This window comes from Hemitrygon akajei, chromosome 21, assembly GCF_048418815.1.
Source record: "Hemitrygon akajei chromosome 21, sHemAka1.3, whole genome shotgun sequence".
NCBI classification, from domain to species: domain Eukaryota; kingdom Metazoa; phylum Chordata; class Chondrichthyes; order Myliobatiformes; family Dasyatidae; genus Hemitrygon; species Hemitrygon akajei.
This window is the reverse complement of record NC_133144.1, coordinates 70,634,138-70,648,182: the sequence shown is the minus strand read 5'-3', so window position 1 is coordinate 70,648,182 and position 14,045 is coordinate 70,634,138. Positions and strand designations below refer to the sequence as shown.

Genomic DNA, 14,045 nt, shown 5'->3' with positions numbered 1-14,045 from the left:
GAAAATCTAGTTAAGAAGAAAAGAAAAGCTTATGAAAAGTGAAGTTCAAGAAGTTAGGTACTGTTAGAGCTCTAGAAAATTACAAGGGTGCCAGGAAGGAGCTTGAATGAAATTAGGAGAGCTCGATGGGGCTATGAGAAGGCCTTGATGAGAGGATTAAGATAAACCCCAAGGCATTCTACATGTATTTAAAGAGAAAGAGGATGAGCCGTGTGAGAATAGGAACAATAGTGTAAACATGTGCATGGAGCTGGAGGAAGTAGCGGAGAAACTTAATGAATACTTTGCTTCAGTATTCACCAGGGAAAAGAACCTTGACAATTGTAGGGATGACTTGCAGCAGACTGAAACGGATGAGTGTATGGATATTAAGAAAGAGGATATGCTGGAGCTTTTGAAAGGTCATATATGGGGCACTCAAAGCTGCTGTGCAGGTTGACGTTGTTAAGAAGGCATATGGTGTGTTTGCCTTTATCAACCATGGGATTGATTTCAAGAGCCATGAGGTAACGTTACAGCTAGGTATGACCTTAGTTAGACCCCACTTTGAGTACTTTGTTCAGTTCTGGTCACCCCATTACAGGAAGGATATGGGTACTATAGAGGGAGTGCAGAGGAGATTTACAAGGGCATTGCCTGGATTGGAGAGCATCTCTTATGAGAATAGGTTGAGTGAACTTGGCCTTTTACTCTTGGAGTGACGGGGAATGAAATGACCTGATAGAGATGTAGAAGATGATGAGAGGCATTGATTGTGTGGATAGCCAGAGGCTTTTTCCCAGGCTGAAATAGCTAACACAAGGGGGCATAGATTTAAGGCGCTTGGAAATAGGTACAAGGGGGGGTGTCAAAGGTAAGTGTTTTTTTTTTACAAGAGTGGTGGGTATGTGGAATGCACTGCCAGCAAAGGTGGTAGAGGTGTGGATACAATTGGAGCTTTTAAGAGACTCTTAAGTAGGTACGTGGAGCTTAGAAAAGGAGAAGGCTATGTAGTATGGAAATTGTAGGCAGTTTCAAGAGTAGATTACATGTTTGGCCCAGCAATGTGCTGTAGATTTCTATGTCTCTATGTTATTGTTGTGCTTAATTACCCCCAATCTGAGGAAGTGGTTCGGTTTGTAACCATTTTGGTGGGTCTGGTGTAAGACTGGTAAGGAATTGCAGATTTTCTTCCTAGAAAAATATCACTGAGGCATTTTTTTTTTATAATTTAGTACTTTCATGAAATATTTAATTTAGTTTACTTTGATTTAAATTTTCCAGTTGTCATTGTGGGAATCAAATGCATGTATGGAGCAGTGGTTTCTGGTTGCAGAGCTGAATGCTTAAGTGTCTTGCATGATTTGTACCGTAGATTCCGGATTTTAAGCCGCTACTTTTTTCCCACATTTTGAAAAGCTTTGAACTCTGCGGCCTTTAATACGGAGCGGCTAATGCATGGTTTTTTTTCATGCCGCCAAAAACATTTTGCCTCGTAACAGTAGACCAATAAAATTGATGAGTAATTCAGAGGTCCAATGAAATTGTACGATAAATCAAGCGCACTTTCACAATTAAATTATTGTAAATCAGTCATTTGTACTCACCCTCATCAACATGGAAAACACTCGAAGAAAAGCATTGTGCTGCCTTTATGGCAGTTATTTAGTTTATAATATTTTCGCTTAGTAATTCATTTGTTAAAGTTAGAACTGTTTTAACTATATTTGTTTTCTGTACTACATCGCGGGATGCTATGACGTCACACCCGGTTTCGCCGCGTCTTGTGGGAAAAATGCCGGTTTGCGATAAACGGGACGGCGGGGGGGGAGCAGCGGAGCGGCGGAGCGAAAACGCTGCTTTTAAGTTAAAGGCGATCAATAACTTTTCCTGGTAGGCTGCAGTATATATATTTTTTACCAGTCGTTAGGAGATATTGGAATGTTGTTCAGTAAAGAAGTATACGCAACGTATATTTAAAAGTAGCCGCGTTACAGGCACGGTTCGAAAAAAAGCATTTGCAATATGTATTTGTTTATGTTACCATATGGATTTAATTAAAAGTTAAAAAATCCTCACGTGTAATATCTTTCTGTGTAAATATCTCATATTACAACGTGGGACACCTGCGGCCGAAAATCCGGTGCGGCCTAAAATCCGGTGCGGCCTGTACAAGTAAAAAATTGATTTTATTTCTAAAATTAGAGCCAGCGGCTTTTAATCAGGTGCGCTCTGTAGTCCGGAATCTACGGTAGTTAATTATTGTTTATAATAGTTAATTGGGCATTTTTCTTAATTTATTGTGTGCAGGGTTGAAAATGCCTGTACTAAATTGATCCAGGCTGCACAGATGCTGAAGGACAACCCATATGCTGTACCTGCACGTGATTATCTCATTGATGGTTCAAGAGGAATTCTTTCTGGAACGTCAGACCTGCTCTTGACATTTGATGAGGCAGAGGTATTTATTCAAAACAAAATCAGTTATTTTCTTATTGGATTGTGAGGCCAGATCTTCCACAGAAGATCTAACTGCCCAGTTTCTAAACAGAAGCTACAGCAAAGTTGTGTGCTGAGAAATATGCCAAATCTAACCAGGTTAGCGGAGGTAAATAACCATAAGACCTAGGAGCAGAATTAGGCCATTTGGCCCATTGAGTCTGCTCCAGCATGCAATCATGGCTGATCCTTTTTTTTCCCTCTATCACCTCCTCAACCCCGGCATTCTCCCCGTAACCTTTGATGCCATGTCCAATCAACAACCTATCAATCTCTGCTTTAAATACACCCAACGACCTGGCCTCCACAGCTGCATGTGGCAAAAAATTCCACAAATTTGCCACCCTTTGGCTAAAGAAATTTCTCTGCATCTGTCTTGGAAGGGCGCCTCTCTATACTGAGGTTGTGCCCTTTTGTCCAAGACTCTCCAACCATGGGAAACATCTTTTCCACATCTATTCTGTCTAGGCTTTTCAACATTTGAAAGGTTTTGATAAGATCCTCCCTCATCCTTCTGAATTCCAGCGAGTACAGACCCAGAGCCATCAAACGTTACTCTTATGATAACCCTTTCATTCCTGGAATCATCCTTGTGAACTTCCTCTGGACCCTCTCCAATGCCAGCACATCTTTTCTAAGATGAAACATAAAAACATAGAAAACCTACTGCACAATACAGGCCCTTTGGCCCACAAAGCTGTGTTGAACATGTCCTTACCTTAGAACTACCTAGGCTTACCCACAGCCCTCTAATTTTTTAAGTTCCATGTATCTATCCAGGAGTCTCTTAAAAGACCCTATCTTTTCCGCCTCCACTGCTGCCGCTGGCAACCCATCCCACACACTCACCACTCTCTGCATTTAAAAAACAACAACAACAACTTACCCCTGACATCTCCTCTGTACCTACTTCCAAGCACCTTAAAACTATGCTCTCCTGTACTAGTCATTTCAGCCCTGGGAAAAAGCCTCTGACTGTCCACACGATCAATGCCTCTCATTATCTTGTACACCTCTATCAGGTCACCTCTCATCCTCCGTCACTCCAAGGAGAAAAGGCCGAGTTCACGCAACCTATTCTCATAAGGCATGCTCCCCAATCCAGGCAACATCGTTGTAAATCTCCTCTGCACCCTTTCTATGGTTTCCAAGTCCTTCCTGTAGTGAGGCGACCAGAATTGAGCACAGTGGGCCCAAAACTGTTCACAATACTCAAGGTGAGGCCTCACCAGTGCCTTTATAAAGTCACATCCTTGCTCTTGTATTCTAGACCTCTTGAAATGAATGCTAACGTGGCATTTGCCTTCCTCACCACCAACTCAACCTGCAGGTTAAGCTTCAGGTTGTTCTGCACAAGGATTCTCAAGTTCCTCTGCATCTCAGGTCTCTGGATTTTCTCCCCATTTAGAAAATAGTCTGCATATTTATTTCTATTACCAAAGTGCATGACCAAGCATTTTCCAACATTGTATTTCATTTGCCACTTTCTTTCCTGTTCTCCTAATCTGTCTAAGTCCTTCTGCATCCTGCTTGTTTCTTCAACATTACCTGCCCTTCACCATTCTTTGTATCATCTGCAAACTAGGCAACAAAACCATCTATTTCATCATCTAAACCATTTATATACAGCATAAAAAGAAGTCCCAACACTGACCCCTGTGGAACACCATTATTCACTGGCAGCCAACCAGAAAAGGATCCTTTTGTTCCCACTCGCTGCCTGCTGCCAATCAACCAATGCTCTAACCATGCCAGTAACTTTCTTGTAATACCATGGGCTCTTAACTTGGTAAACAGCCTTGTGTGTGACACCTTGTCGAAGGCTTTCTGTAAGTCCAAGTATACAACATCCACTGCATCCCCTTTATTTGTCCTATTTGTAATCTCATCAAAGGATTCCAGCAGGTTCGTCAGGCAGGATTTTCACTGAAGAAAACCATCCTGACTTTGTACTATCCTGTCCTTTGTCACCGATTTTCCACCAAGCCATCGGACTACCAGCCTACTGACCTCTGCTGTGCCTATTGTTTATTATTTATTGTAATGCCTGCACTGTTCTGTGTACTTTATGCAGTCCTGGGTAGGTCTGTAGTCTAGTGTAGTTTTTGTGTTGGTTTATGTAGTTCAGTGTAGTTTTTGAATTGTTCATGTAGCACCATGATCCTGAAAAACATCTCGTTTTTGCTATGTACTGTACCAGCAGTTATGGTCGAAATAACAATAAAAGTGACTTGACTTGAGTACTCCATCACTTCATCCTTAACAATTGACTCCAACATCTTCCTAACCACTGAGATCAGGCTAACTGGTCTATAATTTCCTTTTTACTGCTTTCCTCCTTTCTTAAAGAGTGGAGTAACATTTGCAATTTTCCAGTCCTCTGGCACCATGCCAGAGTCCAGTGATTTTTGAAAGATCATAAAAACTTCCCAATCCTCTGTGCAATGAGACAGTTAAGATTAATGTTTTTTATAGTTGGGGATCCTCTTGGAAAGAGTGATCATACCATGATTGAATTTCGCATACAGATGGAGGATGAAATAGTTAGATTTAAAACTAGTGTATTATGCTTGAACAAGGGAGACTACAACAGGATGAGGGAGGAGCTGGCTAATGTGGATTGGGAGCACAGGCTATTTGGTAGGATAGTTGAGGAACAGTGGAGTACTTTCAAAGAGATTTTTCACAGTGCTCAACAAAAGTATATTCCAGTCAAAAGTAAGGACAGTAAGTGTGGGGAGAGCCAGCCTTGGATAACAAAGGAAATAAAAGATAGTATCAAATTAAAAGCTGATGTGTACAAAGTCACCAAGAGTAGTGGGACACTGGAGGAATGGGAAAACTTTAAAAAGGAACAAAGAACAACTAAACAAGAAATAAGGAAAAGGAAGATGGAGAATGAAAGTAAATTAGCACAAAATATAAAAACAGCAAAAGTTTTTATAAATATGTAAAGCGGAAGAGGGTGACTAAAGTCAATGTAGGTCACTTAGATGATGAGAAGAGGAAATTGATATTTGGTGATAAAGAAATGGCTGAGGCATTGAACAACTATTTTGTGTCGGTCTTTACAGCGGGGGACACGTCTAATATGTCAAAAAAGGATGTTATGGATGAAATGGGAGGTGAGGACCTCGATAAAATCACTGTCACTAAAGAGATAGTGATGAGAAAACTAGAGGGCCTGAAGGTAGATAAGCCCTCTGGTCCTGATGGGATGCATGCCAGGGTGCTGAGGGAATTGGCGGAGGTTATAGTAGATACGTTGGTAATCATTTATCAAAACTCTCTAGACTCTGGGTAGGTTCAGGGGGATTGGAAGATGGCAAATGTCACACCACTTTTTTTAAAAAGGATGCAGGCAAAAGATGCGCAACTATAGGACAGTTTAACATCTGTAATCAGGAAAATGCTTGAAACTGTCATTAAGGAAGAAATAACGAAACATTTAGAAAGGAGTGGTTCCATTAGACAGTCGCAACATGGATTCAGAAAGGGCAGGTCCTGTTTGACAAACTTACTGGAGTTCTGTGAGGACGTAATGAGTCCAGTGGATAGAGGGGAACAGGTGGATGTCGTATACTCGGATTTCCAGAAGGCGTTCGATAAGGTGCCGCACCAGAGACTTATAAATAAGATACGGATGCATGGAGTCAGAGGAAGTGCGTTGGCATGGATAGTGGATTGGTTAACCAATGGAAGACAGAGACTTGGTATAAATGGGTGTTTCTCCAGTTGGCAGTCAATGGTGAGTGGGGTGCTCTGCCCGCAGCTGTTTGCCATTTACATTGATGATCTGGAAGAGGGGACTGAGTGTAGCATATCAAAATTTGCTGATGACACTAAACTGAGTGGAAAAGCAAATTGTACAGAGGATGTGGAGAGTCTGCAAAGGGATATAGATAGGTTAAGTGAGTGGGCCAAGGTCTGGCAGATGAGATACAATGTTGGTAAATGCAAGATCATCCACTTTGGAAGGAATAATAGAAGAGCAGATTATTATTTAAATGGTGAAAGTTTGCAGCATGCTTTTGTGCAGAGGGACTTGGGAATGCTTGTTCATGAATCGCAAAAAGTTGCCTTGCAGGTACAGCAGGTTATTAAGGCAAATGGAATATTGGCCTTCATTGCTAGAGGGATTGAATTCAAGAGCAGGGAGGTCATGCTGCCACTATACAGAGTACTGGTGAGGCCGCACTTAGAGTACTGTGTGTAGTTCTGGTTGGACAGATCAGCCATGATCTTGTTGAATGGCGGGGCAGGCTTGATAGGCCGAATGGCCTACTGCTCCTTTTTCTTATGTTCTATCTTCCCACTAATTTTTGATTTGTTGTATGCCCCTTCTTTTGTTTTTACAATAGCTTTGACCTATCTTGTAAGCCATGGTTGCACTATTTTACCATTTGAGTAATTCTTCATTTTTAGAATACACATGGCCTGCACCTTCCTCATTTTCCCCAGAAATGCATGCCATTGCTTCTCTGCTGACATCCCTGCCAGCAGATCCTTCCAATTTACTTTGGCCAACTTCTCTGTAATTTCCCTTGCTGCACTGAAATACTGCTACATCAGACTTTACTTTCTCCCTATCAAATTTCAAGTTGAATGTAATCATATTGTGATCACTAATTCCTAAGAGTTCTTTTACCTTAAGCTCCCTAATTGCCTCTGGTTCATTCCATAACACCCATTCCAGTATAGCTGATCCCCTAGTAGGCTCAATGACAAACTGCTCTAAAAAGCCATTTCTTGGCCATTCAACAAACTCACCCGCTTGAGATCCATTACCTACCTGATTTTCCCAATCGACCAGCATGTTAAAATCTCCCATGACTCCAAGACAGAGTACAAAGTAAATGGCAGGATACTTGGTAGTGTGGAGGAGCAGAGGGATCTGGGGGTACATGTCCACAGATCCCTGAAGATTGCCTCACAGGTAGGTAGGGTAGTTAAGAAAGCTTGTGGGTTGTTAGCTTTCATAAGTCGAGGGATAGAGTTGCAATGTAATGATGCAGTTCTATAAAATTCTGGTTAGGCCACACTTGGAGTACTGTAACACACACAAAATGCTGGTGGAATGCAGGTCAGGCAGCATCATAGATGCATTTTGTATGTGTGGCTTGAATTTCCAGCATCTGCAGATTTCCTCGTGTTTGACTTGGAGTACTGTGTCCAGTTGTGGTTGCCTCACTATAGGAAGGATGTGGAACCATTGGAAAGGGTACAGAGGAGATTTACCAGGATGCTGCCTGGTTTAGAGAGTATGGATTATGATCAGAGATTAAGGGAGCTAGGGCTTTACTCTTTGGAGAGAAGGAGGATGAGAGGAGACATGATAGAGGTATACAAGATATTAAGAGGAATAGACAGAGTGGACAGCCGGCGCCTCTTCCCCAGGGCACCACTGCTCAGTACAAGCGGATGTGGCTTTAAGGTAAGGGGAAGGAAGTTCAAGGGGGATATTAGAGGAAGGTTTTTCACTCAGAGAGTGGTTGGTGCATGGAATGCACTGCCTGAGTCAGTGGTGGAGGCAGATACACTAGTGAAGTTTAAGAGACTACTAGACAGATATATGGAGGAATTTAAGATGGGTGGGTTATATGGGAGGCAGGGTTTGAGGGTTGGCACAACATTGTGGGCCGAAGGGCCTGTAATGTGCTGTACTATTCTATGTTCTATGACTACTATAACATTGCCCTTTTGACTTGCCTTTTCTATTTCCTGTTGTAAGCTGTGGTTCATCTTCTAGCCACTGTTGGGAGGCCTGTATATAATTGCCATCAGTTACAACAAATACAGTTTCTTAACTCAGCCCACAAAAATTCAACATCTAGCGATCCTGTGTCACATCTTTCTACAGATTTGATGCCATTCTTTACCAGTAGAGCCACACTGCCCCATCTACCTACCTTCCTATCCCTCCGATATAACATTCAGCTCCCAACTACAACCATCCTTCAGCCACCATTCAGTGATTGAGCAAGCCAGTTGCAAACAATTGGAGAAGAGCGCTTCTGGGAGAAAGTGAAGGGGGTTTTATTGATGTGATTCGCTTTACATAAAATTTTTATTACACTTTAAAAATACTTTTTTTATCTGTGTTTTGCTCTAGATGTCCAGCATCTACAGAATCTCTGGTGTTTTAAAAATACTATTTTTTTTGGCCAAAAAAACTTATTGGAAAATCCTGGCAGGTTATGGAATTTTTTCATAAGTATTCAATGTTAAATGGCACTTTTATTCGTCAGAAGGCTAGTTTCGTTACTGTCACTGCAGCTAGCCATGCCTCAGTGAAAGCCCTTTCATGCTTTGCTGTCCCTATCTCCCCTATCCCTGACATGTAAGGCGCCAGGATCCCATTGGAAGACTGCTCTGGGCCATGCTGGTCAAGAAGAGAATTTAGTGTGCAGGTAACAAAAGCACATAGAGTAAATCTGCTGCAATACTTATAACTTGTATCAATCTTACACCAAATATAGATTTTTAAAAATGTTTTTATTATAACCATTTTATCACAGGTCCGTAAAATAATTCGTGTATGCAAAGGTATTTTGGAATACCTCACGGTTGCTGAAGTGGTAGAAACAATGGAGGATTTGGTGACCTATACTAAAAATTTGGGTCCAGGTAAGGAATTCAATTTCTTTGAGTGTTTGTAATGTAACAAAGGTAAAGTGAGCTGCATTGCAACAATATTTTTAGAGAGATTTTTATGGTTTAGAAACATAGAAACCTACAGTACAATACAAGCCCTTTGGCCACAATGATCTATCGAACATGTGCTTACTTTCTTTCTTTTTGAGCCTTTTTATTAAATTTCAAATTAATAAACATAGCAATATTGATAATGGTACATAGAGATCGGGATTACATTAATAGTGGTTAACATGTAAAAACACAGATTCCAAGTAACAAATGGGGTTTAGCCTCCCAATCTCTTAGCAACTAACCATGAAAAAGTTATTTTATACAAAGAGAGAAAAGAAAAACTAAACTTTTATTAAAAAAAAAGATTGGGCTACCATGTTCCATTGGTTAATATTATAATTTGTCGTTATAATTATCATCTGCGGAGGAGATTTTAATATTAGGTTAAACCCTGTATTAGATTCTTCAGGAACAGTTATTCAGAATAAACCTCTGACTAGGAAAGTGAAGGAGGAGGAGTTGGGAATAATAGATGTGTGGAGGGAATTACACCCCACTAGTAAAGATTATACACACTACTCTTTCCCTCATTCAGCTTATTTAAGGATAGACTTTTTTTTATATTTAACATAGATAGATTCAGGATAAAAGAGTGTAACATTGCCACAATTGATCTGTCGGATCATAGCCCAGTCTCTGTCTGTAATTCTGGAAAGGAAAATGAGGAAAACACTATGGAGGTTAAATTCACATATACTTAATAACCTGAAAGTAATGGAGAGATTAAGGGGAGAAATTAAAGAATACCTAGACCCTAATGACATGGGAGAAACATCACCAGTGATTTTATGGGATACATTGAAAGCTGTGCTGAGAGGAAAAATTATTTCCATTACTTCTCACATGAAAAAATTTAAAGCACAAAAATTAGCAGACCTTCAAGGAAAATTAAAACAACTTCAAGTTATAAATGGCAACAAAATTAATTGTAATTTAAAACAGGAAATTAAGAAATTGCAAAGTGAAATTGATGAAATTTATACATTGGAAATTCAAAGAAATTTTCTTTACCTGAGACAAAAGAATTACGAAGTAGGAGGTAAATCAGCTAGATTATTAACATATAAGTTATGTAAACAAGCACAGTACAATTCGTAAAATAAAGAATCCAAAAACAAAGCTTGTTGAGAGTACAATAGGGAAAATTCAAGCGAGTTTTGAAACATATTATCGAGAGCTGTACTCTCAACCCCAGGCCCCCAATGAGTCCCATATAGACTCTTCCCTGAATTCTTTAGAATTACCCAAGCTCACAGATTTACAAAATGAATGCCTATTAGAACCAGTAACTGCCAAAGAACTGAACGTGGCCATCTCTAGATTAAAGGCCGTAAAGTTTCCAGGCTCTGATGGGTTTACCTCAGAGTGGTACAAATTGCTACCACTCACAGTTAGCTCCATTATTACTTAACAGCTTTAATTGGATCTTACAGAGAGGAGAAATTCCACCCTCCTGGAGTGAGACGAGTATCTCAGTTATTCACAAAGAGGGTAAAGATAAACTAGAATGCGGTAATTACCAGCTAGTCAGTGTCCTTAATTTGGATTACAAATTATTTACATCTATATCAGCTCGTAGACTGGAAAAGCTTCTACCTGGCCTCATCCATTTAGACCAGACTGGATTCACCCAACAAAGACAAACTCAGGACAACATAAGGAGAACTTTACACATACTGGAACAGGTTACTAAGAACAATACAGAGACAATGGTAGTGGGATTAGACGCCGAGAAAGCTTTTGATTCAGTTAGATAAAGTTTTATATGACGTGTTAGGAAGATTCGGCTTTCAAGAGAAGTTTATTAAAATAATCCAGACTTTATATGACAGCAAACACGAGGAAATCTGCAGATGCTGGAAATTCAAGTAACACACACAAAATGCTGGTGGAATGCAGCAGGCCAGGCAACATCTATAGGGAGAAACACTGTCGACGTTTCGGGCCGAGACCCTTCGTTGGACTAACTGAAAGGAAAGATAGTAAGAGATTTGAAGGTAGGAGGGGGAGGGGAAAATGCGAAATGATAGGAGAAGATCGGAGGGAGTGGGGTGAAGCTGAGAGCCAGAAAGGTGATTGGCAAAAGGGATACAGAGCTAGAGAAGGGAAAGGATCATGGGACGGGAGGCCTAGGGAGAAAGAAAGGGGGAGGGGAGCACCAGAGGGAGATGGAGAACAGGCAAAGTGATGGGCAGAGAGAGAAAGAAAAAAAAAGGGGGGAGGGGGGAAAAAGTCTAAATATATCAGGGATGGGTTGAGAAGGGGAGGAGGGGCATTAACGGAGGTTAGAGAAGTCAATGTTCATGCCATCAGGTTGGAGGCTACCCAACCGGTATATAAGGTGTTGTTCCTCCAACCTGAGTTTGGATTCATTTTGACAATAGAGAAGGCCATGGATAGACATATCAGAATGGGAATGGGACGTGGAATTAAAATGTGTCGCCACTGGGAGATCCTGCTTTCTCTGGCAGACAGAGCGTAGGTGTTCAGCGAAACTGTCTCCCAGTCTGCGTCAAGTCTCACCAATATATAAAAGGCCACACCAGGAACACTGGATGCAGTATACCACACCAGCAGACTCACAGGTGAAGTGTCGCCTCATCTGGAAGGACTGTCTGGGGCCCTGAATGGTGGTGAGGGAGGAAGTGTAAAGGCAGGTGTAGCAATTGTTCCACTTGCAAGGATAAGTGCCAGGAGGGAGATCGGTGGGAAGGGATGGAGGGGATGAATGGACAAGGGAGTCGTGTAGGGAGCGATCCCTGCGGAAAGCCAAGAGTGGGGGGGGGGGGGGGGGAGGGAAAGATGTACTCGGTAGTGGGATCCCGCTGGAGGTGGCAGAAGTTACGGAGAATTATACGTTGGATCCGGAGGCTGGTGGGGTGGTAGGTGAGGACAAGGGGGACCCTGTCCCGAGTGGGGTGGTAGGCGGATGGGGTGAGGGCAGATGTGCGGGAAATGGGAGAGATGCATTTGAGTGCAGAGCTGATGGTGGAAGAAAGGAAGCCCTTTTGTTTAAAAAAAGGAAGACATCTCCCTCGTCCTGGAATGAAAAGCCTCATCCTGAGAGCAGATGCGGTGGAGACGGAGGAATTGTGAGAAGGGGATAGCATTTTTGCAAGAGACAGGGTGGGAAGAGGAATAGTCCAGGTAGCTGTGAGAGTCTATAGGCTTATAGTAGATATCAGTAGATAGGCTGTCTCCAGAGATGGAGACAGAAAGATCAAGAAAGGGGAGGGAGGTGTCAGAAATAGACCAGGTAAATTTGAGGGCAGGGTGAAAGTTGGAGGCAAAGTTAATGAAGTCAACGAGCTCAGCATGCGTGCAGGAGGTAGCGCCAATGCAGTCGTCGATGTAGTGAAGGAAAAGAGGGGGACGGATACCCGTACAGGCTTGGAACATGGACTGTTCCACAAAGCTAACAAAAAGGCAGGCATAACTAGGACCCATGCGGGTGCCCATGGCTACACCTTTGGTTTGGAGGAAGTGGGAGGAGCCAAAGGAAAAATTATTGAGAGTATGAACCAATTCCGCTAGACGGAGGAGAGTGGTGGTAGAGGGGAATTAGTTAGGTCTGGAATCCAAAAAGAAGTCCATGTTCCAAGCCTATAGGGGTTGACACTTCTCACGCTTTGAATTTTTTCAATGATTTTAAGTTCCCTGGCCCCCACCACCTTATTTTCACCATGGACATCCAGTCCCTATATACCTCCATCCCCCACCAGGAAGGTCTCAAAGCTCTCCACTTCTTATTGATGCGCATGCTGAGCTCGTTGACTTCGTTGAGGCGACACTTTACCTGTGAGTCGGCTGGTGTGGTATACTGCGTCCAGTGTTCCCGGTGTGGCCTTTTATATATTGCTGAGACCCGATACAGCCTGGGAGACCGTTTCACTGAACACCTACGCTCTGTTTGCCAGAGAAAGCAGGATCTCCCAGTGGCCACACATTTTAATTCCACGTCCCATTCCCATTCTGATATGTCTATCCATGGCCTCCTCTACTGTCAAGGTGAAGCCACACTCTGGTTGGAGGAACAACACCTTATATACCGGCTGGGTAGCCTCCAACCTGATGGCATGAACATTGACTTCTCTAACTTCCGTTAATGCCCCTCCTCCCCTTCTCACCCCATCCCTGATATATTTAGTTTTTTTGTTTTTTTCCCCTCCCCTTTTTTTTCTTTCTTTCTCTCTCTGCCCATTACTTTGCCTGTTCTCCATCTCCCTCCGGTGCTCCCCTCCCCCTTTCTTTCTCCCTAGGCCTCCCGTCCCATGATCCTTTCCCTTCTCTAGCTTTGTATCCCTTTTGCCAATCACCTTTCTGGCTCTCAGCTTCACCCCACCCCCTCCAGTCTTCTCCTATCATTTCGCATTTCCCCCCCTCCTCCTACTTTCAAATCTCTTGCTATCTTTCCTTTCAGTTAGTCCTGACATCTCCCTATAGATGCTGCCTGGCCTGCTGCGTTCCACCAGCATTTTGTGTGTGTTGTTTATATGACAGCCCTACAGCTCGAATTAAGATAAATGGGGACCTCTCTGTCTCTTATTTTAGAGAGAGGAACTAGACAGGGATGTCCAGTTTCCCCTCTCCTCTTTGTATTATACATTGAACCTCTTGCCCAATTGATAAGACAGCAAAATTGCAAAAGGTATCAAGGAGGCAGACTTTGAATAGAAAGTAGCGCTGTTCGCAGACATGAGGAAATCTGCAGATGCTGGAAATTCAAGCAACACACAAAAAATGCTGGTGGAACACAGCAGGCCAGGCAGCATCTATAGAAAGAAGCGCAGTTAATGTTTTGGGCTGAGACCCTTCGTCAGGACTGGTGCTATTCGCAGATGATGTCTTAGTTTATTTGA

General features: G+C 42.3%; 1 protein-coding gene across 2 annotated transcripts in view; it reads left to right on the top strand.

Moving 5' to 3' along the window:
- The window catches only part of LOC140714433 (vinculin), a 306,627-nt gene that overhangs the window by 91,310 nt on the left and 201,272 nt on the right, over window positions 1-14,045 (top strand). For both annotated transcript variants that reach the window (XM_073025728.1, XM_073025729.1), the window contains exons 3-4: window positions 2,290-2,440; window positions 8,997-9,105. In XM_073025728.1, coding sequence (XP_072881829.1) covers window positions 2,290-2,440; window positions 8,997-9,105 — 260 coding nt within the window. The remainder of the gene's footprint in view (window positions 1-2,289; window positions 2,441-8,996; window positions 9,106-14,045) is intronic.